Here is a 25,431-nt window from a genome sequence, read left to right on the forward strand (position 1 = left end):
ATGCTCTTTCAAATACACCTTGTACATGGACAATTACTGGACGATTTTTGTCTGAGTTTAGTAATTTATTCAAAAACATTAAATGTACAATTCATAAAGAAAATGACGTGAAAACACATAATAGTATTTTTTTTATTTCATTAAATTTCAAAAATCAAGATGAACCAAAATCACATTTGTAAAAACTCATTTTTAACGTGAAAAACGTGTAAAATTTCGAAAATAATGATTAAAATCCCATGTGTATTGAAAGTGTAAATTATTAGTAACACTTATAGTCTTTATAATGCATTATGAAAGTATTTTTAATGCATTAATTATGCCTTGCAAAATGCATTGTATGGTCTTATGAACAATTGTAACCGCAGGTATAATACATTATATGTATCTATTCATTGGTACACCTTTAGAAAGTATAACTCAATAAAACACATGACAAACAACCGGTTTCAGATGTAATGAGAAATCTGTAAGTATTGGTACAATTATTTATTAAAATATATAATGCATTATAACATAGATTATGAATACACTTAAAATGCATTATACAAAGGCTTTAAGTTAAGTGTTACGATTACTTTTTATTGGTTTTGAAAATTGATGGTTTTAATTAAATCAGTAATTAAATTAGCAGTTAGGAATATTAATGAATAACAAGGTGAAATCATACTAATCATATAAATGAAGATTTAAAGAAAATCATTATTTTGCTGGCTTGCACGCTAGAAAATAGAAGTATTTGATTCCCATGATAACTTCTGTCTCCGAGGATATCACATCCATTGCACACAACAGTCTTTACAGGAAAATGAGAGTGTGAGGAAAAAAGAAAGAAAGAGATGGTGTGATACACTCACAGGAGTATATTACTGACATTTCAATCATGAATAGGTGTAGAGAACTCTAGGGTATATCTCATACCTTTTTTCAATGTCCTTTGAGAGTCGTCTGGCCTCTTCTGGATCTTTTTTTAATAGTGCCTGGAAAGCGGAGAAAGACTCCACCATGCCGATGTAGCCAGAGAGAGGTACAGGCTTCCTCACCCAAAAAACCTCTTGCCTTGAGACAAAACACAGTTGCAGACCGGCTTCTGATTGGTCAATACAGCATTCCAGCCATGTTATAATCCAAAATAAAGAAATAGCTTTGACATTATTTATGTATTTTTCTATTTATTTATGATCCTGCATAGCAACCATCTGTTATGTCAGACACACATAATGAATTTGCTTAATAGCATAAAAAAATAAAATAAAATTGTGTCCTTAGTGTGACATCCATTTTATTAAAGCAATAAGGAACTCAAGGCAGAACAAGTCCTAACTGTGGCTATAGTCACAATAATAACAGCTTCTCTTACATTATAGCTTAATAAAACCATCTCCAGTCACTAAACCTAAGACTGTTTGCACTTTGAACTGCCTTCACCTAACTACAAAATTGTCCAGAAGTGACCAGAGTGCCAGTCATTGCCACCAGAGGGCAGTCCACCCCAGACTATTCATTCGGACTTCATCCCCCATAATCCTCTGCCTGGACTCATCAACCATGATTACATCCACCTGTGTGTCATTGACTTGTTTAGCGCACTCTTTATAAGCCTGGTTTTCTCAGTCTTGAGACTTTCAAAGTCTTCTTTAGTGTTTCTACTGCAATTCTGAGCACTCTGCCTGTTGTTCCCATGTCCATGGTTTTGATCTCCGCCTGTCCTAGGATTTTCCTATTGTGTCCCTGTGTCCCTGTGATTGTTTGGACTGTGATTGTTTGGACTGCTTACTTTGTGTTTATGACCTCTTGCCCGTTTTCTGGATTATGTCTTTGGATAACCCTCTGAACAATAAACTGCATTTGAATTATCAACCTTCTTATCTCGGAGCAGTTCATAACAAAAATTAACATTTTAATAGCTAGTTGGATAATGTAGAACTACATTACCATTCTTTAACTGGGTACTGGAGAGAGTCGTAGGTTTTCTTGTAAAGTTCGAGGGAGTTGGGACCCAGGTAAGGGTTCCGGAAAGGTTGTAGCACTGCATAAAACTGTAATAAGATATATATATATATATATATATATATAAAACTCTATAGTTGTGAGACAAAAATTGTAACACTTGTTTATGAGAGAAAATATCAAACAGCACATCAGGGCGGCCTGTGAGTCACGCAACATGACAATGATTCAAAGCTCAGGAATAAACCAGTGGCTCAGACAACATTTTTTTTTATTTATTTACACTCTTAGAAGAAAAGGCTCTACATAGAACCGTAAAGGGTTCTGTCAGGTGCTTATACAGTATAGAACCTTTTAGAGGTTCCCATCATTTAATGGAATTGGATTTAATTTTGTTTGAATTAATGTTTAATCAATTACATTTTATAAATTGATAATTAATTAGTAATAACGTATTATGCAATAATTTAAGACATTTCTCCTTATATGGAACATTTTTGGCATAAAGTCTTAAAAACTGAGTCAAGAATCCTATAGAACCCCACTGAATCTTTTTTTTTTTTTTTTAAGCGTGTAAAATGTAGAGAATAAGTCTGAGTTCTGACCCATATTGAAATACTGTTTTAACATTTGGACTTTTCAGTGAAAATAATAGGCTTCATGAAACTATAGCGCTTACATAAATGATTATTTTGATCTTTAAACTAGTAGTTTAATCAGTCACAATGCTATAAAATAGGATGGGCAATGTGTGTTGAGTAAATGTTTTATTGTTATGACTTAATAGAAGATCAGGTGTTCTTTATATTATTGGAACATTTTACATCATTTCAAAGAACTTTTATAAGTCAGAAATCTTAATTCTTATGATTCCTACCTCATTACAGATGTGGTTTAAAGTCTTTGAGCAGTCTCCATAGCTGAGCTCCATGTCCATGGTGTAGTTAAGAAGTGCGAGGCAGCCATTAGGCTTAAGCACTCTGTGAGCCTCCTGAAGAAAACGTGAATGGTCAAACCAATGGAACGCAGACATTGCCGTCACAAGATCTACAGAGCCATCTTCAAAAGGCAGTTCTTCAGCTGGACTCTCCCTTTGTGTTTCAAATAAGTGAAAACAGTAGCATGTATACTATGGGTTAAACTCATGAAGAGAACAAAATCAAGGGCATAATAATGATTTATTTCACCCCTAAATAAATAAAACTTTTTTACAAAAACACTGAAATCAAATCTTTTTAAATTGCAACGAATTACTCATTAAAGGAACACTCCACCGTTTTTTCATATGTTATTCCCTTAAAGGGGTCATGACATGAGAAACCAAATTTGCCTTGATCTTTTGGTATATAAGAGGTCTTTGTACCATTAAAACTTCCTGCAAGTTTCATAGCTTAAGACGTCCTCCCCATTATAAACGAAGCATTTATTTAATCAAGCTCTAATTACAGCTCGTTGGGGATCCATGGTAAGAAGTGACGTCACGGTACGAAGTGACGTACCAGTTGTTTGCATATGACCGCCTCCAGCTTAAGACAACTACGCTTCATTTTGCATCATCGCATCGTTGTCACCCCACAGGTGTTCAGTTGACGTGCAGCGAGTGTCTGTTTACAGAAGATCGCGATGACGCAGATGTGCTGTTCCTGGCTGTGGACAAACAAAATGTTTGAATACACTGCCGAACGATCCAGACATCAGGGAAAAATGGATGCAGTTTATTTTTTGCATATGTCCCAGTCACGGCAGTGTTAATTTAAGCGTGTGTTCTCTACATTTCAAGGATGACTGTTTTGAGAACAAATTTAAGTATGATGCTGGCTTTGCCAGAAAACCTTTGCTTAAAGATCAGGTCGTGCCGACTATTCTGGGTCCCAACGACGGCGCAAACTGTAAGTAATGTATTTCATCTTAAAACTACTTTTAGCCAATGACGTTAGCCAATCATAACAGTGGGCGTTAACACTGAACTCTTAAAGGGGAAACACCCCCAAAACAGACTGTTTGAATCAGAGGATGAGAAACAGGGTGGGAAAAGGTCATAAATCACTACAATTTTAACGTTTTTTGTCCAAAAAACTATAATAATACTATAATTGCACTGAAGGAAACATAATAAAACAAAAACCATGTCATGACCCCTTTAACTAAGACGAGTTGATACATACCTCTCTCGTCTCTCAATCGCTCTGGCGCGAGGCGACACTTTGATAGCATTTAGCTTAGCCAGTTCATTTATTAGGATCCAAACAGAGATGAAGTTAGAAGCGACCAAACACCTCCACGTTTTCGACTCACTTCGACTCGGCGCAGTAAAAAGTCACGTTGGTTCTAATGACAGAAGTAAGAGGGAGAGAGGATTTTTCAGGAGTGATGATATTACTGCGCCGAGTCGAAGTGCTCTCAAGTGCTATTCCGCCATACATTATAGTTATCCTTTTTATCTGCTTAGAAAAGCGCCACATTTTATTTTGTGTCACCATACTTGGTCGTGTAACTACTCGTGTAACTGTATTTAAATAGGGAAAACATGGAGGTGTTTGGTCGCTTCTAGCTTAATCTCTGTTTGGATCCTAATGAATGAACTGGGCTAAAAGTGACACTGCGCGCCAGAGCGATTGAGTGCACGCACTGAGACGAGAGAGGTATGTATCAACTCGTCTTAGTTAAGGGAATAACATAGTTTAAAGGGCACCTATTATGCTAAATTCACTTTTACATGGTGTTTGAACATAAATGTGTGTTGGCAGTGTGTGAGCAAAACCACCCTAGAATGATAAAAATCCACCCAGTGTTTTTTTTACAATCTCAATAAATCATAAGCACTGTCTCAGAATGAGCTGTTCTCAGATTCGGCTCAATGTGACCAGAGAATGTCTAATATGGCGAGAAGTTTCACTCTCAGTACACTTCCGGCTTCTGAACTGATTGCAGTTCCTCTCTGATTCCATATGAGGGCGCTCACAGGACGAGTGCAGAATGAATGGAGGTCTATGGCGCTATACCAATAAAAATCCACTTTTCTCAGGATATAATTTTTTGTCTAGTAATTTGAATGTTGTATTCGAAAGGAGATGCAAATAAATTACACATTGCTGGGTGTTAGACTTTTTTTGAGTCACTTACTGCTTTAAAAAGTATTTTAAAGTGTCAATGACGTCATATACATGTACGACCAGAGATACTGCTTAACGGCAATCCTTCACTCACTCTGTTGCGTTCGCGCTCTGCACTTTCTTTTCACTCGAGGCATCGACAACACAGCTGACACAGGTAAACACACTTGCTGGAAGAGTTTTTGTTTTGTTTGTTTCTGGTCCCGCTGCGGATGACACGATGCCATCAAGCGGTATCTCTGGTCGTAATCAGTCCTTCGCTAACCAATCAGCGTTCATTAGCAGAATGCTAGCGTGTTATGGGCAACAACAACTCAACCTGTAAGAAATCGAAAGGACATAAGTACTTGTTCATTCAACTTTCGACCTAAAACCCATGTTGAACTTGCAAAATCTACAATCAGATTTAAGATTTATCAACGGCAATCGGGTGAAAGAGACACATTTAGCCGTCTAGCCCCATTGACTCCCATTCATTTTGCACTCATGGCGATCGCCCCCAGTGGACCTCTGGTGGTACTACAACCAAAATTCGGTACAATAGAGCTTAATAGGGAGTGGGTAGGCTCTCCGTAGACGGGCTCTGATGTGACGTAGAATTGATTCATAATGAAAGGGGGAGAGAAAGAGAGAGAGAGAGTTTATGGATAAAACTTTAATGCGCACTTCTTATACTATGTACTATGATTCTATGGAGTAAACTTAACTGAACTCGTCAGTATATTTTGGTCATCATTCGGACGGGTTTTGCTACAGCAGGCTTGTATTAGTGGATAAAAGCAGATGACAAATAAGTTATAACCATAATTAAACTAAACTATACCTGTTCTAAGTCCATACAGCATATATTCTCTGGCTCTGTGGGCATTATTGTCCGACTCCGAGTCGAAATGAACACCGCAACTGAGAGTTTCTGTTTTGATATTAGGCGTTTCTCAATGTCAAGGAAGGATCCTTGGAAGCCAGAATTTCGAGGATGCTACGTCATCGACATCCGTCGAAGGACTGTTCCAATGTCGAGGATCCTCGGAATTTCCACCAAGGACTGAGTCCTTCGTTCGAAAAATATCCCATATAAAGGAAAGGATGCATATGTGTAGCCTTCGCGCTCTCAAATCACCCACAATCCTATGCGCACAGCTTTGCTATCTTGTTCAAAAAATTCTAAATGTTGGACTTTAACGGAGTCGAAGCGTTAACGGGTCAATGTCAATGTGCTTTCAAATGTAAATATATTTACGTTACCAAACATTTGTTTTAAAAAATAATTACATCCATTATGATATGGGTCAAATTGACCCGCACTGTTTAAACACACTTGACAGTCAAATAATCAATATGATTAAAAAGGAGTTTATTGATTTAAAAACGATTATATTGCCTGAGTGAACAGAACTGCGTCCATAGCAACGCTCTGTTTTTCATTTTCACTGACGTAATGACGCACTGACGTGCACTTGCTAGCCTGTTCCATTTACGTGTTCTCCGAATGCTAAAGAGGAGCCTCGCCTAGCCTCTGAAGGAAGTGACTTGGAAGGACCAGTCCTGCCAAGGAAGTATCCTTGACATTGAGAAACACCTATTATCAGATGAGATTGTCCTGACTGAAGCGCGAGCTCGTGAGGCTCCGCCCCCTGTGCTGTGCAGCAGCAGTTAATTTGCATTTAAAGGGCACACACTAAAACAGCGCGTTTTTCTGAGCCCCCAAAAATTACAATTTAAACATGCTGTAAAAAATGATCTGTTGGGTATTTTTAGCTAAAACTTCACATACATACTCTGGGGACATCAGAGACTTATTTTACATCTTGTGAAAAGAGTCATAATAGGTGTCCTTTAATATGAAAAAAACGGTGGAGTGTTCCTTTAATGATTCTCATTGCTGTAAAACAGTAAAGAGAATCATCCTGTTTCAAAACAACACTCTTTAATTAAAATAAAAAAAATCATAAAGGCAGTACAACAAATATGATCATGATGTATAAATGCTTTGCAATTATATAGGCTATATGTATGTGTATGTAAGTTATACACACGATTTTCATACATTTAATTTCAAAGTCACTTTGGATAAAATACTCTGCTAAAGATGTAAATTTATAAAAAATGTCATTAAAAAAAAAACATCTAGATAAGCAAGTTTGATTAGTTCAAACTTCCTCCTTGATTAGTTTGACATTTTTGTGCATATGCAGTGGTGTGTTTGATCCATTGTGACAGAAATGCCATAGTGGCCTAATTTGCCTTTGGCTAAGCCACACCCTAGAATGTAGATTGACCAATCACAGCGCAGTCAAGAATTCAAGGATTTGACTTCGGTTTTGGGAAGGGAAAAAAACAGACACCCCCCTCCAACCTCTCTGGGAAACGCATATCTGTGTTACAAATGCCCCCGGCACAACGTTTAACCATATATTTGATAAAACTACGACGGTAATAGCCTGCCGAGACCAAAAATATGAGACGCCTGCGTTAAAGTCAATGGAGCGCTGTGAAAAAGTGTCGGGCCTCTGTGGCAGCTCGTTCTTGACTGCGCTGTGATTGGTCAATCTACATTCTAGGCTAGGGTGTGGTTTAGCCAAAGGCGAATTCCACAATGAATCGACAATAATTCAAAGCACAATTTCTGAGGCTCAATTGCACAAATCCTCAGATTAACACTCCCTTTTGTAGTAAAACGACAGGATACTAAATGTTTCTGCATTAGTTTTAAAGCAAAGTGTTGTGTGTGTTGATGATTGTGGAATGTGTGAAAAGGTAAACGTGACGGCTGATTTATTTACACAAAGGCAAGCTGTTTGCCTATAGTACCTGTAAGAGACATTTGGAATGTTGACATGTTTCCTTGCCATCTCCAGTTGAGCTGGGCTGATGTCTGTTCCCACCACACGAGTAAAATGTGGTGCTAAGAGCAACGTTCCCTGCCCTGACCCACAACCAACATCTACTGCCAGGTCATTGGATGCATTTTTCTGAGAAAATACAGTAAAGTGTACAATATGTCCAAACGTAAATAAAATGGCATATATGGTAGGCAAATGAACGAATGAACAGTCATGACAAAAGTCTTACATTACTCGTGTGGAATTGTAGAACCTTGCTGATGAGCTCTTCAGAAGGAGAAATTCTGTACTTCCAGTATGAGGTTGCATGTTCTTTACCCTCAAACAAACGTATAGACATTTTTGGAAAGCTGTACAGCCTCTCAAATCAGAAAGCTGGAGAGATTTGAACAGTCAGCATACTAACTTGAGGGAAAAGAAAATATAGGAAACAGGGGAGGAGCCATCTCGGGTTTCAGAGTCTACTTATTTCTTCACACGCTGACACAATATCAACTGTGACAAAAGCACAAAGCTGTTTAAAACATTCCTTTTGGCTACCCATTATGTGCTCAGTTTGCTAATGAGGACTTGTGGCTCACACAGAGGTTTTAGCTCATTCACTGTGCAGTAGAATACTAAAAGTCCTTTCAAGGTTAATGAACATCTCCTTTTCAATGAGCAGAACGGGATCAAAGGTTTCCAGGCTAACTAGATGTCATGCTGGGAGGATGAAGCAAAATATTCACATTGATATCAGAGCAGGGAAAAACTTTACACTCAAGTTTACCCTACAGTAATTTTGAAAGCCATCTCGGGTTAGTTTAAAATCATAAGATTGTTCGTAAAACAAGTGATGTAAGCAGGAAAGATAAGAAAGATTAACTTCATTAAAGATTTCATTAAATGAAAATATTAAAAAAAAAAGTACAGAGATGCATAATGCTCAACCAATCTGTTGATGTTGATACTGATGATGAACAGGGAGTGTTGGGGAAAGTTACTTTTAAAAGTAATGCAGTATAATATTGCATCACTCCCTAAAAAGTCGGCTAACTAATTGTGTTACTTAGGTACTTTTTATGGAAAGTAATGAATTATGTTACTTTTGCGTTAGCTTTTGTCACCTGAGCTGGACTTTTTTGGTAAGAGGTATTTTTGGCAAAAGTTAAGGCCTTTCACGCCAAAAGCGAAGTGACTCCAGAGTGTCTTGTTCATAAATAATAAATAATAGTTTGATCGTTATCCATCTTCCTGAACATGCCTCACTCAGCCAAAGCGTGACTATATATATATATATACACACACACACATATACATACATACATATATATATATACATATACATACACATACATACACATATATATATATACATATATATATATATATATATATATATATATATATATATATATATACAGTATATATACACATATACACACACACAAACGTGTTTAACTAAAGTCATTTTTTGCTTTTAAGTATGGTTGAATTGGATCACCGAAGGTCAACAGCAAAGATATTGGTTAATAAAGCAAGATTAAATGCATAAATTATGTATTAATTAATATTTAATTATTTTTGTGTAATATTGAGTTTGCATTTCAGTGTTTTTATTCATTTTGAGGAATACTGAACCTGTTTTTGTGCAAGTGAGATGAGTAAATGCATATTCACATTTAGTCTAGAACTACAATAATCATCATGTTTACAGAGTGAACACAACACATTTGCCTCTTACTCCAGATTTCTCTCAACATGGGGACAGGAGAGGTGTCAGACAATAAATGAGAAAAAGTCAATTGTGTTACTTATTTGAAAAAGTATCTTGTTGTAAATTTAAAAGTAATGTGTTGCTTTACTCGTTATTTAAAAAAAAAAGTAATCTGATTACGTAACTGATGTTACTTGTAATGCGTTACCCCCAGGCCCCAACACTGAGATAAAAAAATAAAAAGCTTAAGGTGAAGTGTGGGTGTTAAGAAAGATTAATTTACATTTTTACAAAACCTAGATTGGAGTAAAAAATTCTGTGACATCCAGGGAATGTTTACGGTTCATGTGAACAAACTACACAACTGCAAAAAATGAAAATAAAGCATTTTATTGTTTTGTTTTTTTAAACAACATTATATTAATGCATGTATGTAAATTACTTCAACGTAACATTTTGCAACATCATAATACATAGTGAAAAACTAAGTGCTTTATATTTTCAGAAAATTTCATGTGAAATTATAAAAAAAATATTGTGTTTGTAAGCTCACAGATTTGTTAACAACTTGATTGACGAAGTAAGATTAAAACTTATGTAGGACCTACATTAGATACACACCTGGAATGACAGCACAGGAGTGTTGGGTCATGTGACTGAGTCATGTGTCACTCAGGTTTACATGCAAGCACACAGAAGTACTCCATTATAAAGTCAACTTTGGCCTCTGTTGATGACTCTTTCAACTCATCTAGAATACTGGAACAGAATAAGTGACAGGTAAATATACCATCAATATCATATATCAAGGACAAAAAGCATATTAGCGTAATCTAATATTTTGAAAAATGAATTAACATTGTTTCCTCAAAGAGAAACTTGCAGTACAATTTTGTGTTGCAAACCATAAATGCTGCATAACAGTAAAATCCCTGAAGTTTTTGAGAAAGAAGTAATTTACCGTGACGCTGTTTTCTCCAACAGTGCAGTTGCAGCATTTGGATCGGCTCTCAGATAGGCTTGGTACATGGAGAACGTCTGAATAAAACCAGTTATGTTCTTGACGCTCAGCTGCAGCTTTATTGGAATTATTTCGATCCTTACAAAGACACAACAGAAAATTACAAAGGAATCAGAAACCACAACTGCAACTCATTTCATTTCAAAAATGGCATTATTTACGTATTATTTATGTTATTTTAACATAATAATGTATAGACAAAATATGTTTTATTTTAAACACAAATTGAGCTATACAAAAGAAAGCAAATGAGATAAGCAGATTTGTGTAGAGGCTCATTTTGACACAGAAGGTTAATTATTCATTACAGTGAAGTGCTCTAGTTTACAGTACCTCTCTTTATCTGGGAAGGGTATGGCTTCAAATAAGTCCTTTAGCTTACTGTTGGCCCCAGTTACCCTAGTGCTTGTGTAGGGCAGCAGAATTTGCTTTACCTAGCAGGATAAATTAACATCAGAGTGCAGATATCACTATTCTGTGAGCACATTGCAGCAGTTAAATTTCAAATTTGATAAACATGCATTCAGTAAGCTGAAGCTTTGGTATTTAAATATTAAACAGTGTCAGTGTGTTACATAATTTACTATTAAATCAGCTCTGTGTACTCATATTCAATTCATATATACAGTACATAGTTCTGTTATATACTTACTTCCTCATATATGTTATTAAGTCGATCACCACAGGACTCGTGGTGCATTTTCATATTGTCTCCATAGCCAAAGAGAGCCAGGCAGCCATGAGGCTTCAGGACACGTACAGCCTCCTTTATAAAACCTTCAACGTCAAACCAATGAGCTGCAGACGCAGCCGTCAGCAGATCCACCGAGCCATCTGGGAATGGCAGATCCTCTGCAGTGCCAACTCTGTCAATTAATGATAAACATGATAGGGCTAGACCACAGTAAACTGTTAGCATTGTATTGCACAATGCTGTGTCTCAAAGACCTAATTTCATTCTTTCAAGGTTCTACAAAGGTATAAAGGTGCATTGTTCCATGTATTTTGCACAATCAGAGTAAAGAAGAGATGGGACAAGAATGAGTTGTTTGCTAAGGAAGAGTAGAAACATGCTTTACTGACCTGTAGCTGAGGTTAGGGAACCCTTGCACTGCTCTTGCTTCCTCCACCTGAGATTCACTGACATCAATACCCACCACCTGCTGAAAATATGGTGTCAGCGAACGGGAGTTCTGCCCTGTTCCGCAGCCTAAATCCACGGCCAGCTGATGGGGCTTTCCTTTCTGTGAAGCATGTTTTTATATTTTATAAAAAAAAAATGTATAACATTATATGAGAGAATAGAATTTTATGAATAAATTAGTAAATATGCATAGGTTATGTAACATCAGCTACTGTATGACTTTGGAAGTGCTATGGTATCTTATATGATCTTACCTAAATTTATATGATTTACTATTACAGCCACATAATATTATGTGTTAATGAATATTTATTATTACTACTACTACAATAATGCATTATAATTGTATTATAGGCTTAATGTATTTTATGGATATTTTGGTAAGGCCTTAGAGTTACCAAACAAGCATTCAGCTGTCATGCACACAATAACGTGGACAAACATGTCAGATTGTTGCACTCAAAATGTACAATAATATTACCTTTTTTTCCAGATACTGAAGAATAAGCTCCTTCAGCTCATCAGGTGGATCAAATCGATATTTTTGATATAGGGAGGCATGTTGTTTATCTTCGAACATTCTGAAAGTCATCTTCACTGTGATTTCAGAGCAAATCTTCAGAGGAAAATTCTGCACAAGAAGAGTTAATTATTACTGGACATAACAAGCAAGAGGCGGGACAAACCACTAGTGACATGTCTGAATAGAGTGGTGCAGGGAAGATGTCACAGCCGTTGTACACCAGGAGTGCCCAATCCTGTTCCTGGAGATCTAACTTCCTGCAAAGTTCACCTCCAATCCTGATCTAACACAACTGAACCAGCTGATTAAGATCTTCGTGAGCAATAATTACAGACAGGTGTGTTGGATCTGAACTCTGCAGACAGTAGATCTCCAGGAACAGGACTGGGCACCCTGATTTACACCAACACTGAAAAGTGATCATAAACCCATTCTTTGAACTATTTGTTTACATTTATTGATTTATTTACATCATCATTAAAAAGTGATAAGAAAACTATGGTACAAAGAAACGGACAGAAAGCTTAATAGCTAACGTTAGTTGAAACCATCGCCTACCATATTCGGCATCAAAAGCGGATTTGTAAAGACATCATATTACACAATGTCCGAATGTGCCGGAGTTTACTCATGATAAAAAGATCAAAAGATGTAGTCCAGTTTTCATTTGATGCCGTTGATGTATCTATATCATAGACTGTAAAAAAAAAATAGATCTAGATGCGTAAAAACGAGGAGAGAGGGGCTAATGTTTTGTAATAGCCTAAACCTAGATAATGAACATACTTAAAATTTAAAAAAAGGGAGTTAAAAATCGAAATTTACAACATTACATTTTTTTTTTCAATATTAATGTATCACTATATTTAAAAACATTTTTAATAACATAACATTTCTTTAATTTGTCTTTTTCATCCACGTTGCGATATTCACACTTCTTGTCTCGTCCGTTACGTGTCTTCATGGGAACTCACAGAGACAGAGATCATGCGAGCTGTGTGTCATCTATCAGCCGCTGTCTTTGTCTGTGCGTGCCGGTAAAATATGGCGCTAAACACTCCAAATCAAAGTTGCAGTCCGTTAATTCTTGTCTGACGAAAGAACTCTAGCCTCGACTGGACTCATTTGATAAATAATACCGTGTAAATTGTAATAAGACTGTGCAGTGCTATGGACGTCGCCATTGATATTTACTTTTTCCAGTGTTAACAGCCAGATATCGCGAGAGTAAAAAATGGGTTTATTTGTTCGTGCACCAGGCGCTACTAAAATTATTTTTAACTTTCTTCAATTTGACTAAATGTAGTTAAAACTGAGGAAAGTTTTAAATAATATCTTTACGTGTATTCTTAGAATATATTCTCGTGCATTCTATATTTATTATTATTAGACTGTATCATACTAAGGATCTTTATATTACTACATCACCAGAGGGCAGCAGTCAACACGCTGTGATGATCTAAAAGACGGAAGCACCTGAAGACAGCAGCTGTGTGCATAGACCAAGGGTGCAGGGATTTGTATTATTTGTGAAGTACCCCCGGACGCCGCCATTGGCTAGCGGAACCCCACCTGCAGTTAGCATCCCATTGACTCCCATTCATTTTGGCGTCACTTTGACAGCGAATAACTTCGCATCTGAGGCGTTTAAAGACTCCATTTGTCCATTATTTATTTCTAAAGAAACACGACAATGTATAAAATGCTCCATTACCTTGTATCTTACGTTATGGCCCTGTAGAAGCAGTTTTTGTAAAAGTAGGCTAACGATTGCGTCACAGCCACGCGACTCTCTGTCACACAGTAGAGAATTACCGTATGGACAGGAGGAGAAGCTCGCGGGCAATCGGGAGGACGTCGAGGCAAAATGACAAAGTAATTAATCAGAACACCTACAAAAAGTTTCTCCTGCTCCAAGATCATGGACATCTCCTACTCACGCTCTCCGTCTCTGCGAGTTTCGGAAGGTAATGATTCAGATTGATCTTGGCACAGCTACTAGAAGACAGACGGTTTGCTCACGTCACATCTACGTCGTCGAGCTAGGTTTGAGTCTGCGCAGTACGCTGGACCCCCAGGAAGTAAGATTTTCTAATTGGCTTCACTTTGTCTCCGTTGAATCCAATGGGGTCGCTGTGTCCATTTCTTTTACTGTCTATGGCATAGACCATAGACAGTATAAGAAGGCATAGACAGTAAAAGAAAGGGCTGTGTGCAATGGTCATTCAATGGTAATTATGGCCAAAGTGTGATATTATCAAAGCATTAGGAATTAAAGAGTACTTCCACATTTGAAAGACACAAAAATAATTGTAAACTGAAATGTAAGCTAACTTTGGACTTGTGAACAACCCAGACTTAAACACTGTTACAACATTATCTAAAAATGTATCATGTGCCATTTTCAGTGATCCTGGTCTCAAATATCCTAAGTAGGCCTATGCCAAAAAGGGTAGGCCTACCTCAGCTGACCCAAACAGTCTTAAAACGTCAGTATTGTTTTGTTTATTTTAATATATCTATTTGAAAATGTAAAGTCAAAAGTTATATATTAAAGGCAAAAAAAAAGAAAGAAAGAAAGAACAGCACACTACATTTCCTTCCTACTTTCATTTCCCCTTGCTCTAAAATAAGACTGAAGAAAACAGAATGCATATTATCTCCGTTTTAATTTTAATGTTGAGAAGTGGGTTTTGTCGCAAATCTCAAGAAGGTGAGTTTTACAAACCTGAACATAAATAAAAAATATTTTTTGTTTTATTTTATTATTGAATAAGTAGATTCTGTCCGGAAACTTGTACTTGCCCTTACAAAAAAAAAAGTATACTTCAAGTTCATTTTATGAAGTATACTTGAGTAATGTTCAAGTATATTTTTAAGTATACTTTATGTAGTAAGTATACTAATGTCAATATGTACTAGTAGTAAACTTGTAAGTGTACTATTTTAATACCGCTTGGGACTAAATTGGCCCACTTGAAGTATATAAAAGTATATGTTTAAGTGTACTATAAGTGTAACAGTAGTAAACTTCAAGTGCACAACTAGTTTTCTTCTAATGTACTCTCAGTAAACTACTAGTTTGATAGTTTTATACTACAAGTTTTCTTTAAGTGAACTTAACATCATGCTTATAGTTTACCATTTATATATTATTTTTACTCTTTTAGTGTACTCTCAGTAAACTACTAGTTTAGTAGTTTTATTCTACAAGTTTACTTAGAGTACACTAAAAGAGTAAAAATAATATATAAATGGTAAACTATAAGCATGATGTTAAGTTCACTTAAAGAAAACTTGTAGTATAAAACTACTAAACTAGTAGTTTACTGAGAGTACATTAAAAGAAAACTTGTAGTATAATACTACTAAATTAGTAGTACTCTCTAAATGAACTTAATATCATACTTATAGTTTACCATTTTGACACCAATCATATATGTTTGAGGAGGTATTTACATGATGCCAACAGTGCAATGATGCTGAAGGAGATTTATAGATCACATTACTCTTAGCTTTTTGATATAATTATTGTACCTTTTAAACTCACAGTTATAGCAGCCAGAGAAAATATAATGTTTAAATATTTAAAGGCTAGAGCCCAACTAAAGCCAACACCTTTCACCATCATGGTGACTACAAATTAAACAATAAATAATCAACATTTAAACCTCTGTTGATTCTCAACTAGATATTTTGTAGACGTCTGATAGAAATAAAGTCAGTCTGTTTAGTAATAAGTTAAGCTGGTAATGTTCGACTTCGGTTCAATCTTGCAATGGCACACTCTGCGCACTGTCACCTGTTTAAATAGGCCACACCCCTCCCTTACAGAAGCTTAACATTATCTCAGCTTAACATGATTAGTGCAATGAATCTTTCAGCTAAATAGTACAAACAACTAATGTTGTTTAGTAATGATAGCAGGTTTTTACTAAACATAAAAGAATAAGTAATGATTACTCGTAAGTTTAATTAGAAACAAAATCTGGGTTTACAGTGCTTCATCGTTCTGATTGGTTTTAAGACTATCCAATTGCGCCAAGAGGAATTTAAGCTACGTCGGTTGGTGACGCCCCTTTGGAAATGATTTGTCTACACATAGCTTCTCCAGACCCTACACTCACTGAGAAGGGTCTGGTGTTAACCAACCAGGCTACCATTTATATATTATTTTTACTCTTTTAGTGTACTCTCAGTAAACTACTAGTTTAGTAGTTTTATTCTACAAGTTTTCTTTTAATGTACTCTCAGTAAACTACTAGTTAAGTAGTTTTATTCTACAAGTTTTCTTTAAGTGAACTTAACATTATACTTACAGTTTACTATTTATATACAATTTTTGCACTTGCAGTAGGCCTACAGTATACTACTATGTTCAAATGTTATTTTTTATACTTGAAAAATACCTTTAACTCTACTTTAATTTTAAAAACATTTTATTAGCTTCATCCTTTTTTATCAACACTTGAATGTCAGTAAGTTTCATAAAGAAAGGCAACATTTTGTTAAAATGTTGAGAAAATAGTTGAGAAAATCACATATTTGTCAAAGACTACGCCTTGATCAGATCCAGAACGATGATCAAAACACAGGTGTAGCAGATCAAGTCCAACACCCCCAGTCGTTTTCTCTTCATGGGTTAGGCCTACGCTTCATTTCATTTGGAAACATTAAGCAGTTTTGATTTACAAGCTGTTTAATGTTTGATGATCACATTATTTTACATTTGAGTGAGCAATCTTCTATTACATGGTTCAGCTTCTTCTTCTCCTGTGTTTTGATCCAGAGATTCTGTACTAGAACTGTCATAGCGCTCCCTACCGAAACATGGATAGCTGGAAAATTCAGTCAATGGTGGGGAAAAGTTTATTTAAAGTAAATATGTACACTACCAGTGAACTAGCCTACACAAAAATTCAGATACGCAGAATTAGAAACATATCTGTTCTATATCAACATTTTAATCAATATTTTCAAACAAAGTTTCATAAGACTATATGAAAAACAATGTAAAAAAGTATATTTAATAGGCTACTCGATCAAAAGAGTTAACACAACTACAAGCCAAGTATACTTTGAATAATTAAAATTTTAAGTATATCTCGATCAAAAGATTGAGTACAAGTAGAGGCCAAATATAGCCTACTTGAACTTTTCTCTCAGTATAAGTCAAGTACACTTAAGTGTATTTAAGTATATTTTTGAGAAGTATATAAAATGTAGACTGAAAGTATGCTTTCTTCTTTTTAGTTTAAAAGAAGTATACTAACACTTGAATAAACTTATTTTCCATGCTTATTTTATTTACTCTATAAGCTATTCCACCCGAAACTTTGTTATATAAAGCTGAACATGTTAGTTTATAAGACGCTGTGTAATATTATGTTTTAAAAAAGTATTTAATAAGCTACTCAATTAAAATAGTAAACACAAGTACAAGCCAAAAATACTTAGAATACTTAATTATACTTTTAAGTATATATTGATCAACAAGTATAGGCTAAATATACTTGGACTTTTCTCTCAGTATAAGTCAAGTACACTTAAGTGCAATTTGAAGTATATTTCTGAGAAGTATATAAAAAGTAGACTGAAAGTATACTTTCTTATTTTTAGTTTAAAATAGAACACTTGAATAAACTTCTTTTTCGTAAGGGTGGATATGTTGAGTTTTCTAAACCTGTAATTTTTATTTTAACAATACTCTGTGTTTGTAACATGATTAAGTTTACATAAATCTAGCCAGGTAACTACAAAATGTATTATATTATTATTTAACATGTGAGTAAACATTATGCTTGTGACTATAATGATGTGATTGATTAACCCTATCCAAAGGAATTCTAATATTTTGTTATAGGGACCTGCATATTTGTTCATTCTGTTTTCATTTAATTTCTTTAAAAGTTCAGCGTGGCGATGATGTGCCTTTGCGATGCGAGGTCTCTTTCCTGTCTGAATCCTCAACATTGCAGTGGGAGAGAGATGGAGAACAAACATCCAACACCACTCTACTGTACAACAACTCTGCTTACATCATTTTACACACCGTTGATGAACACAGCCAGGGCAAATATTACTGTAGATTAATGGAAGATGGAAATGTATCAACGGTTAGGATTCACACGCTTCATGTCAGTTCAAGTAAGTATAGTCTTTTATGTTAAATCTTTGGTGTATGCCTAAATAATAATATTTTCATTAAGAATACTAAATTAAACGTGCAGAAGTAATCTCACATTAAAAAAAATCTTTAGGCATAAAGACAGTGCTTTTTAAACCTAAAATGTACTGAGATGTATTCACTGAAATTCACCATGTTACCTATTGTCTTTCCAGATTCATATAATGGAAATACTAAAATGAATACCATTTACAGACAAAGCTCTGATAATAGTGACGTATTACTGATCTGCAAGTCTAAAAATGAATACCAGAGATGGAAGTGGACCTGGGAGCCGAGGCCTAATTCACAGACTGATCTGATAGCAGTTGAAAAAGGAAGAAAAGTTCAAGTTAAAGGACAAATTAAACCAGGAAGACTTTCTTCAACCACATACAATAGTCAATCGTTTATCTTTCACATCTCACCTGTGAACTTCAATTATAGTGGGAAATACAGGTGTATTACAAATGAACAAAAAAATCCCTATACAACCACAATGCTACACACCATCAGAGGTTTGCAAAAATCAATTAGTCAATCAATAAAAATAAATACACTGATTTTTCAGCTACATTTTTCTCATCAGTACATTTGTTCATTGCATTTAAAAGGTAATTGATGTTGTTGTTGATTTCAGTCTCAGTGGAGCCCCCTGATGGTGTGTTGAGGAAAAGGTCAGTGATTCTTACCTGTGAAGTTTCTGAAGTTTCTGAAGTGACTGATTCAGTGACGCTGGTCTGGCTCAGGATGGAGGGGAACAGAGGAGTGCTGGGAAAACAGCAAATTATGACTGAGAAAAACAACAAGTTACAACTCACAGTGAATCTGTCCAGCAGTGAAACAGAGCACTGGCAGTGTGCAGTTTTTACTGAGGATACACTCAGAGCTCTGGCTCCTCTAACAATCAGTCTTTCCTCATCAACAGAAACCTCAACTGTACCAAACCAAGGTAATAAATTAACCATTAAGTTTACGTACTAGCATACAAATAGTGAATTGTCACTGTGTAGTCATGACGCTGGGCAGTGTTGGTGTATTATCTGACTCCACATGTTTCTGCAGAAGATATGACACAGGAAAGTTATCTACAGAACGTGATCATCGTGGTGTGTGTTGTCACTGGCACTGTGCTGATTCTGCTGCTGGGACTTCTAGTTTTTAAACGTCAGCGAAAAACAGGTGAGCTGATCTCAGAGACAGTACGAGGAGGAGAAGATGCTCCATAGAAAAATAAACGGGACAAATTGTTACACTCAATGTGGCAGCGGGATAATTGTTGTGACTTTCATTTACAAAAGCAAATTGACTTTTTAAAGAGACATTAGCCTGTTTTTTGTAGCCTACTCTATATGCATTCTTATTAACTCAATAAGCCTGAAAGAAACAGATTTTATCATGACTTGGACTGTCTTCATTCAAGTAGATTGGAGTTGTGCTAGTATATCTTTTTTTACATAAAAAAAATTGTTACTAAAACGGCAGCCAAGCCAACTGATTTGCCTTAAAGGGACATTAGCTTATCTGCACATTAACGTTGCCACTGAGGCCGTTATCTTGATGAGGGTATAAGAGGGGGTCGATTTTTGAGAACTTAAACGTGTTCTTAGCGATGTTGGGTGACGTCACTTCTTGTTGACGTTCTAAGTATTGTCAAACAAAACGGAGGCTAGCTCGACCCTCCCTCCTCCTCATCCCGTCCCCTCCTCCTCCCTTCCGTGCTTCCTGAAACAGGCTTTTCCGATGTAAATTCGGGACTTTGCGCGTTCCTTCTCCTTTTCCCTCTTCTTTGCTATTTGTTCATCAGAACGTCGTCTCTTTGGTCGTGTGTCGGCCATATCAAAATTCAAGAGAATATAATTCTTACGTTAATCGTTGTCGTTGTCTAGGACATCTCTCCTCTAGCTAACTTCCCTCTTCATGCTTCTCTCTCCTCCACGCGCACTAACCCCAACCCCCACCCCAACCCCCACCCCCACCCCCACCCCCACCCCCAAATCATTCTTGTCAGTTATTGGCTGGAACACTGTTTGTTATGTTTCGTGGTCCAGGCTGGGCCGGTTTGTTTTTGTTGCCGTTTGTGGAGCCTGGGCTGTCTACAGAGACCGCGTTTTTTTTACAGTGTGTTCAGGGGACAGGCAGCTAGCGGACAGTGAGGAGATGTTTGCTGTATGGGACAAAAAATGTTTCGGTCTAAAAAACGCGTCACATCGCGTAGAGCACCGTTAATGCCATTATACCTTTATGCCATTATAAATAACTACAATGCACGTTTCAAATATAAACTTTAATTCTTAAAATGTTTTTCATGTTTTATGTGTCTGTGTCCATGTTTATAATGCATGTTTTTATGATTGCAATGAGATTTGAAATGAGGGATGTTGTTGTATTGTTTCGATAGATGAAGTTCATGTCACTGGATTAAAATCACAAGAAGATGAGGACATCCATTATGCTTCAGTGACGTTTGCAGGATCTAGTCAGGGTGAGGCAGGATGGAAGTTCACATTAACCTCTGTGTGCTCTTTATAGTGTGTTAAATCTATGACTTTGATTAATTTTCCAGGAGATGACAGCTGGTTTAAAACCGATCATGCAAGTTCAGAGGTCAGCTATGAAACCCCCTTTTTCATAAACATTTCAGAACATCATTTTGATTTGCTAATGATGTTCTATATGTGTTTGTGATTTATGTCAAGTTAATACACGCTTTAAGCTTGTATATCTCAATATCTACAGGTGTTGGACAGGAATTCTACAGTCATCTACTCAGCTGTTAAAGCACAGTGAGCCATCACACTGGAAATGAATGTAGAACTTTATTCCATTGATGTATTACTAAATGGAAATGAAAACACCAAATGAATCCTATATCTAGTCATTCATTATTTTTGTATATTAAAAATTCAGAATTTATATTATTTTCTATGTTCAAGTGCATTTTGGGTTTGCTCTATCTGTAAGCAAAGGGTTTCATTTGTATTGGGAACACCAACACTATCTCTGAGTGTCGATCAATCTGCATGCCAGATCGAAACCTCATTGTGGTTTCATAACATAAAACTGTGCTAAAAATAGCACAGTATTTCCTGTAGTGGAAAACTGCAACAGATGTTTCAACTAGTCAAGTCAGATATAAAATGTATGTGTATATATATTTTTATATATATATAGTTGCAACCTTTTTATACAGTGAAATATTAATTAAAGGAAGCCTGATGTCAGGCCTATTGTCGTTGTTTTTTTTTTTTCAGTTTTATTTAACGGTTTAGTCCCTGGTTTCTTATTGATTTATCTGTCCCACAAATTGTTTTACCCCGCATTATCTTGTGTAATTATTGTTGTGTATTTTGTTAATGCTGCCAGTTTAACTTCATTTCCCATAATGCACAGTGTTACGTGCGTTTCAGAAAAAAAAATACTGTAACATCTGTGAATACTGAAGTGAGTGAAAGAGCAGTCATTTTATGTCCATGTGTATGTCGTACTTACCAGTCTAAGCGGTTGTACTCTTTGTATTCTCATCAGTTTTATGGTTTGGTTTTCTGTTCTCCAGCATGTTCCTATTGGCCCTGAGTATTTTTTTTTTTTTTTATAAATACACTTCTTGGTGTCAGATCCTCTACTCTCACTTTGTGGACTAACCTGTAACACTAGCAAAGTTTGTGGGTTTGTTATTTCCGTAATGGACCCTTTTCACATTTTCTGGGTTCTCAGAAGCAGAATTCATCATAGTTGGGTAAACTTTAATAGTGGTGAACAGGAGATGACAGCAAACATAATTTTTGTATTCCCATTTGCTCCAATAGCAAAAGAAAAAAATCCATGATAGTGTTTCCACAACTTTATAAAATAGGAAAAAACATAGGCTACTACAGCAGTCTGGAGAGAGAATTATGTGAAATTTGCTGTCACTCCTTTGGTCATTGTATTAAAAACACTCTCGCAGCGGTTAATTAGATTTTGTTTTGTTTTTGTCATTTACTGCCATTGTAATACAACACATTGTACTGCATTATAAATGTATGTTAAAAATGGAAATATAAATGTATATATACAGTATATTACATTGCAGTGGGACAAAGACAGACAACAAAACTTGTTGTAGACCTACTCTTCATATTTTACTGAAAATCCTAAAGAAGGCTGTTTAATGGTAGGTTGTTACAAGGTCTTTGGGGCATGGGGGTTGTTGGGCCACAAAATGCCAGTTCAGATCAATTTCTTTGCACAATTTATAATGCTTTTCACAATGCATAGTTTTGAAGTAGCTTAACAAAGGCTAATGCCTTTGTAACAATGTTCACAATGCTAGAAGGAAGACGGGGTCGGCTTGACTGAGACTCGTAAGCCTATTTTTATTTCACAATCAGCAGATCACACAAAAAACATAAATCCGCGCTGTGAGCGCTTCTCATAACTCAGTCTTTAACTCTTTCCACCAGGGCTCTCCAGAGCTTTCTCATTCCTTAAAATCTTTCAACCAGTGCTCTCCAGAGCGTGCTCAGTGCTGGTGGACTTACGAGTCTCAATTAGACCCTCTCTCTCGCTTGTCATCATTTATAATCGTTGAGTACGCACAAAAGAGGCCCTGAAAGAGGCGTACGCCATTTCAGACGCATAAGTTGTGATTTATAAAAACAAACTTGAGGAGAAAATTTGCGCACCTGCTCGCAAACTCTGACCCATGCGTACGAACATTTTGGAGACGGAGCAGTTTAGCGGCACCGATGGTGAGCTGGAGTTAAATGTCTTTTTGGTCACTTTAGACAGAACATTTTAAGAAAATTATAGTTGTAAAGTTAAACGTTCAAATTCATTGGTTTAATGAAACCTATTAAGTTGCAAACATTATTTTGTTGAGTTCTGTTGACGTTATAATGTTGATCACTACATTTGCTTAATATTGTGTGTAATTTAAACAAAAATTTATGCCTTAAAGGATTTTTGTTCAAAATTAAGTTGTTGTAACAATGAAATTGTCTTGATAACTTTGGAAATTGGATAGTGGATTTCTAGTGTGCTTTGCATAGTATTGAATAAGGAGAATACATTTTGTAATTAAGTGTTATTTTGTTTTTAATGAAGAGAAAAAACATGTTAGTGCTTATTGCTGTTATGTTTGACATTTAACAGAGTTTCTGAAATTTTTGTGGTTACCATTGTGCTGAAGAGTATAACACTATTTACACAAGCAATGACTGTGCTAATGCAGTGATAAGTAATATCTTTCTTGTTCATTAAATTCACATGCTAAATCAGTTACATTTGGCATGTGCTATGAAAGCAGTGTATTTTAAATAAAATAGGTAAGATTAATTGGTTCCAGGGCTACAACTCAAATAATTGGAACGACTTAAAGTAATCGAGTAATCACCTTAAAAATAATTGTGTTCATGCTACAAATTAAGTTCCTCTAATTCAATAGTGTTTGTTGGTTGAACATAATTTATTTAGAAGTTTTCATAATAAAAAAAAAACTAATGCAAACTGTCACGTTAATTTATTTATTTATTTATTTTGAGCCAACACATTGTTTTAGTGTGTGGTCGGAATCTCCCAAAGAGAGCCTTTCAGGAGAACCACGCTTGAACTGGCCAAAAAGGAGCAACTAGCAATAGGCGAATTCCCTTTTGCCCGACTCTGGCCAGAACTCCTGGGAGCTGAGGGATTGAGGAAAAGGCGTAAAATGAAGCCCTCGGCCATGTTTGTACCATGGAATCCAGTTCTAGTGGAGCTGGAGGTATGAAAACCAGAAAGAAAACCAGAGGGGACAGTGGGTCGACTCCTCGGTGGCGAACAGATCCACTTTCTCTTGAACCTCCAGGTGGAGTCTCCAATCCCTGGGTCTCAGCAACCTGCCTCAACAGATTGTCCTCTCCCACATTCAAATGCCCTGGAATATAAACTACTCTAAGTGATAGCAGTCTGCCTTGAGCCCACAGTAACATCAGCATCATCAGCCTGAACAGGGAACAAGAACACAGACAGACTACTGACTACTGTAGAAGACTACTGACATGTTGTCTGTCAGCATTAACACATGCTAGCCTCTCAGATCTGGGAGAAAATATTTCAGAGCCAGAAATAAAACTAAAAAAATAAAAAGCAATTTAAGAGCCAAAGATCTTCCATGATCGCCCCCCAGCCAGTTAAGCAAGCATCTGTAGTCACTGTCCTGCGGCGACCACATGCCCCTAGTGTGGGACCCAAAGTGAGAAACCAGGGGTCCCCCCACATAGAAAGGGAACAAAGTCCTCACATTACCCTTATCTTTTTCAATGGGTTGCATGATGGGTGGAACCCTTTGCCTTTTAACCACAGCTAAAAAGGTCTCTTGTACAAATGCTGCCATAAGGCCCAATAACCTCTGAAACTGGCAGAAATGAATCTCCTGACCTACAGTAGCTTGAAGTCCTTCACAGTGACAAGGAGGGAGTCGACTTGAGCGAGAGAAACCATACCAGCCCCAGAAAAATCTCAATGCCGAACTGCTACCTCTTCCAACTTAGTCAATACGAGCCAGTCGATGATGTAATTGCTTATGTGAATGTCTTGGAGTCACCTGATCATCCTTTTGGCCAATCAAGATTGGCGTTTTCACACATGCTTTAAACACCGGCTCACGCAAAAGCATTTCAATAGCATCAGCGTCATGACGCAGCATCAAGTCTCATTTAAAAGGAAACTCAAGATAGTTCAGTTTAGCAAATCATTTCCTGAACTGTAAATTAGCTAATCATGCAAACCAGACTAATCTAAAATAATATTTCTAAACATGCCTCATTATATTGATACAAGATACCCTAAAATGGGTTTATTAGGGCTGTTTAAAGCCCTGTACAAAGAAGATTTCAAATATATATATATATATATATATATATATATATATATATATTTTTTTTTTTTTTTTTTTTCTTATGAGTTAGATCTTTAGGGCATTTGTTCATAAAAATTAATTAGTGCTAGATAGTA

The 25,431-nt window shown here is 36.2% G+C and overlaps 3 protein-coding genes across 11 annotated transcripts; 1 reads left to right on the top strand and 2 right to left on the bottom strand.

The window, feature by feature from the left end:
• Positions 1–264: 264 nt before the first annotated feature.
• Positions 265–8,268, bottom strand: LOC308692136 (putative methyltransferase). Its single transcript, XM_081367898.1, has 6 exons — positions 8,136–8,268; positions 7,875–8,035; positions 2,828–3,041; positions 1,936–2,039; positions 922–1,059; positions 265–796 (listed from the first exon to the last, which is right to left on the bottom strand). The coding sequence occupies exons 1-6, from the start codon at positions 8,244–8,246 to the stop codon at positions 703–705; spliced, it is 822 nt and encodes a 273-aa protein (XP_081224024.1). The 5' UTR covers positions 8,247–8,268; the 3' UTR covers positions 265–702.
• Positions 8,269–9,976: 1,708 nt separating this feature from the next.
• LOC308692004 (putative methyltransferase) lies at positions 9,977–22,143 on the bottom strand. 9 transcript variants are annotated; one of them, XM_081367675.1, is made up of 8 exons: positions 21,949–22,143; positions 19,149–19,227; positions 12,249–12,398; positions 11,707–11,867; positions 11,276–11,489; positions 10,957–11,057; positions 10,564–10,701; positions 9,977–10,361 (listed from the first exon to the last, which is right to left on the bottom strand). In XM_081367675.1, exons 3-8 carry the CDS (start codon positions 12,357–12,359, stop codon positions 10,271–10,273), a joined length of 816 nt encoding a protein of 271 aa, XP_081223801.1. In that variant the 5' UTR covers positions 12,360–12,398; positions 19,149–19,227; positions 21,949–22,143; the 3' UTR covers positions 9,977–10,270. The 9 variants fall into 9 exon arrangements, with proteins under 9 accessions (XP_081223801.1, XP_081223798.1, XP_081223796.1 ...); XM_081367672.1 differs by lacking the exons at positions 19,149–19,227; positions 21,949–22,143 and adding exons at positions 12,849–12,987; positions 13,265–13,497; XM_081367670.1 differs by lacking the exons at positions 19,149–19,227; positions 21,949–22,143 and adding an exon at positions 14,187–14,304.
• Positions 14,908–22,073, top strand: LOC308692003 (uncharacterized protein). Its single transcript, XM_081367668.1, has 8 exons — positions 14,908–15,003; positions 18,201–18,437; positions 18,633–18,974; positions 19,097–19,408; positions 19,522–19,638; positions 20,858–20,941; positions 21,023–21,063; positions 21,196–22,073. Exons 1-8 carry the CDS (start codon positions 14,940–14,942, stop codon positions 21,244–21,246), a joined length of 1,248 nt encoding a protein of 415 aa, XP_081223794.1. The 5' UTR covers positions 14,908–14,939; the 3' UTR covers positions 21,247–22,073.
• Positions 22,144–25,431: the final 3,288 nt, after the last annotated feature.

Source organism: Scardinius erythrophthalmus, assembly GCF_964197995.2.
Source record: "Scardinius erythrophthalmus genome assembly, chromosome: 6".
NCBI lineage: Eukaryota > Metazoa > Chordata > Actinopteri > Cypriniformes > Leuciscidae > Scardinius > Scardinius erythrophthalmus.

Coding starts and splice junctions, on each gene's coding strand:
- LOC308692136 (XM_081367898.1), bottom strand. CDS start 8,246: ATGTCTATACGTTTGTTTGAGGGTAAAGAACATGCAACCTCATACTGG. Junction 3,042..7,874: donor ATTCCAAATGTCTCTTACAG/GTACTATAGGCA, acceptor TGAAACACAAAG/GGAGAGTCCAGCTGAAGAAC. Junction 2,040..2,827: donor TAAACCACATCTGTAATGAG/GTAGGAATCATA, acceptor ATCTTATTACAG/TTTTATGCAGTGCTACAACC.
- LOC308692004 (XM_081367669.1), bottom strand. CDS start 13,844: ATGGCGGCGTCCGGGGGTACTTCACAAATAATACAAATCCCTGCACCC. Junction 11,058..11,275: donor TTAATAACATATATGAGGAA/GTAAGTATATAA, acceptor TTATCCTGCTAG/GTAAAGCAAATTCTGCTGCC. Junction 10,702..10,956: donor CCCTTCCCAGATAAAGAGAG/GTACTGTAAACT, acceptor TGTCTTTGTAAG/GATCGAAATAATTCCAATAA.
- LOC308692003 (XM_081367668.1), top strand. CDS start 14,940: ATGCATATTATCTCCGTTTTAATTTTAATGTTGAGAAGTGGGTTTTGT. Junction 20,942..21,022: donor GTTTGCAGGATCTAGTCAGG/GTGAGGCAGGAT, acceptor TTAATTTTCCAG/GAGATGACAGCTGGTTTAAA. Junction 21,064..21,195: donor CCGATCATGCAAGTTCAGAG/GTCAGCTATGAA, acceptor CAATATCTACAG/GTGTTGGACAGGAATTCTAC.